General features: G+C 49.8%; 1 protein-coding gene across 1 annotated transcript in view; it reads left to right on the top strand.

Annotated features, from left to right (window-relative positions):
• Nucleotides 1–366, top strand: part of LOC103082362 (trypsin-like) — a 4,196-nt gene extending 3,830 nt beyond the window's left edge. Inside the window, exon 5 of the mRNA XM_007466635.1 lies at nt 133–366. Within this exon, the coding sequence (XP_007466697.1) occupies nt 133–282 (150 nt within the window). The 3' untranslated portion in view covers nt 283–366. The remainder of the gene's footprint in view (nt 1–132) is intronic.
• The last annotated feature ends 495 nt before the right edge of the window (nt 367–861 follow it).

The following is an 861-nucleotide window of genomic DNA, read 5'->3' as shown; positions in this document are numbered from 1 at the left end:
GGGAAAGAGAAGGGCTTCATGGAGGGTCAGCAGACTGGGAAGGTGGTCCCCGGGTAAAGGAGGAACACCTTTGAGCCTTTCTCCCATCTGGGCACAGCTGTGAGTTCTAACTGGCTCTTCCTTCTTGCCCAGGGTGACTCTGGTGGCCCTGTGGTCTGCAATGGAAAGCTCCAGGGCATTGTCTCCTGGGGCTATGGCTGCGCTCTGGAAGGCAAACCTGGTGTCTACACCAAGGTCTGCAACTACGTGAGCTGGATTAAGAAGACTATCGCTGACAACTAAACGGCTTCATCTCTTCATGACCCTCCATGTTAGACAGCTTCACCTTCCTCCCATCCTGAAAACCGTATCTAAATAAAAACATTTTCTCCTGTACCAGATATATCCAAGAAGTGTCCTTACTTGGTTTGTGTACTTTCTCTTCAATGTGGCTACTGAGAGGAGGGTGGATATAGAGTTGAACTATTACATGAAGATGGGATTTGAAAGGTTATTTAGTCATTCATTCAGCCTCATCAAAATAAATTACTGGGCTTCCCTGGTGGCGCAGTGGTTGAGAGTCCGTCTGCCGATGCAGGGGACACGGGTTCGTGCCTGGGTCCGGGAAGATCCCACATGCCGCGGAGCGGCTGGGCCCATGAGCCAAGGCTGCTGAGCCTGCGCGTCCGGAGCCTGCGCTCCGCAGCGGGAGGGGCCACAACAGTGAGAGGCCTGCATACCGGAAAAAAAAAAAAAAAAAATTACTGCTCATCTACTATATGCCAGACTCCGTGTGGATGTTTGGGCTACAAAGATGAATAAGGTTAGCCATCACTGTTACCACTATATTTTTACACAGATAATGACACTAAAATGCAGAAA

This window comes from Lipotes vexillifer, unplaced genomic scaffold (assembly GCF_000442215.2).
Source record: "Lipotes vexillifer unplaced genomic scaffold, Lipotes_vexillifer_v1.1 scaffold71, whole genome shotgun sequence".
Classification (NCBI taxonomy): domain Eukaryota; kingdom Metazoa; phylum Chordata; class Mammalia; order Artiodactyla; family Lipotidae; genus Lipotes; species Lipotes vexillifer.
This window is presented reverse-complemented; position numbering and strand designations above follow the sequence as displayed.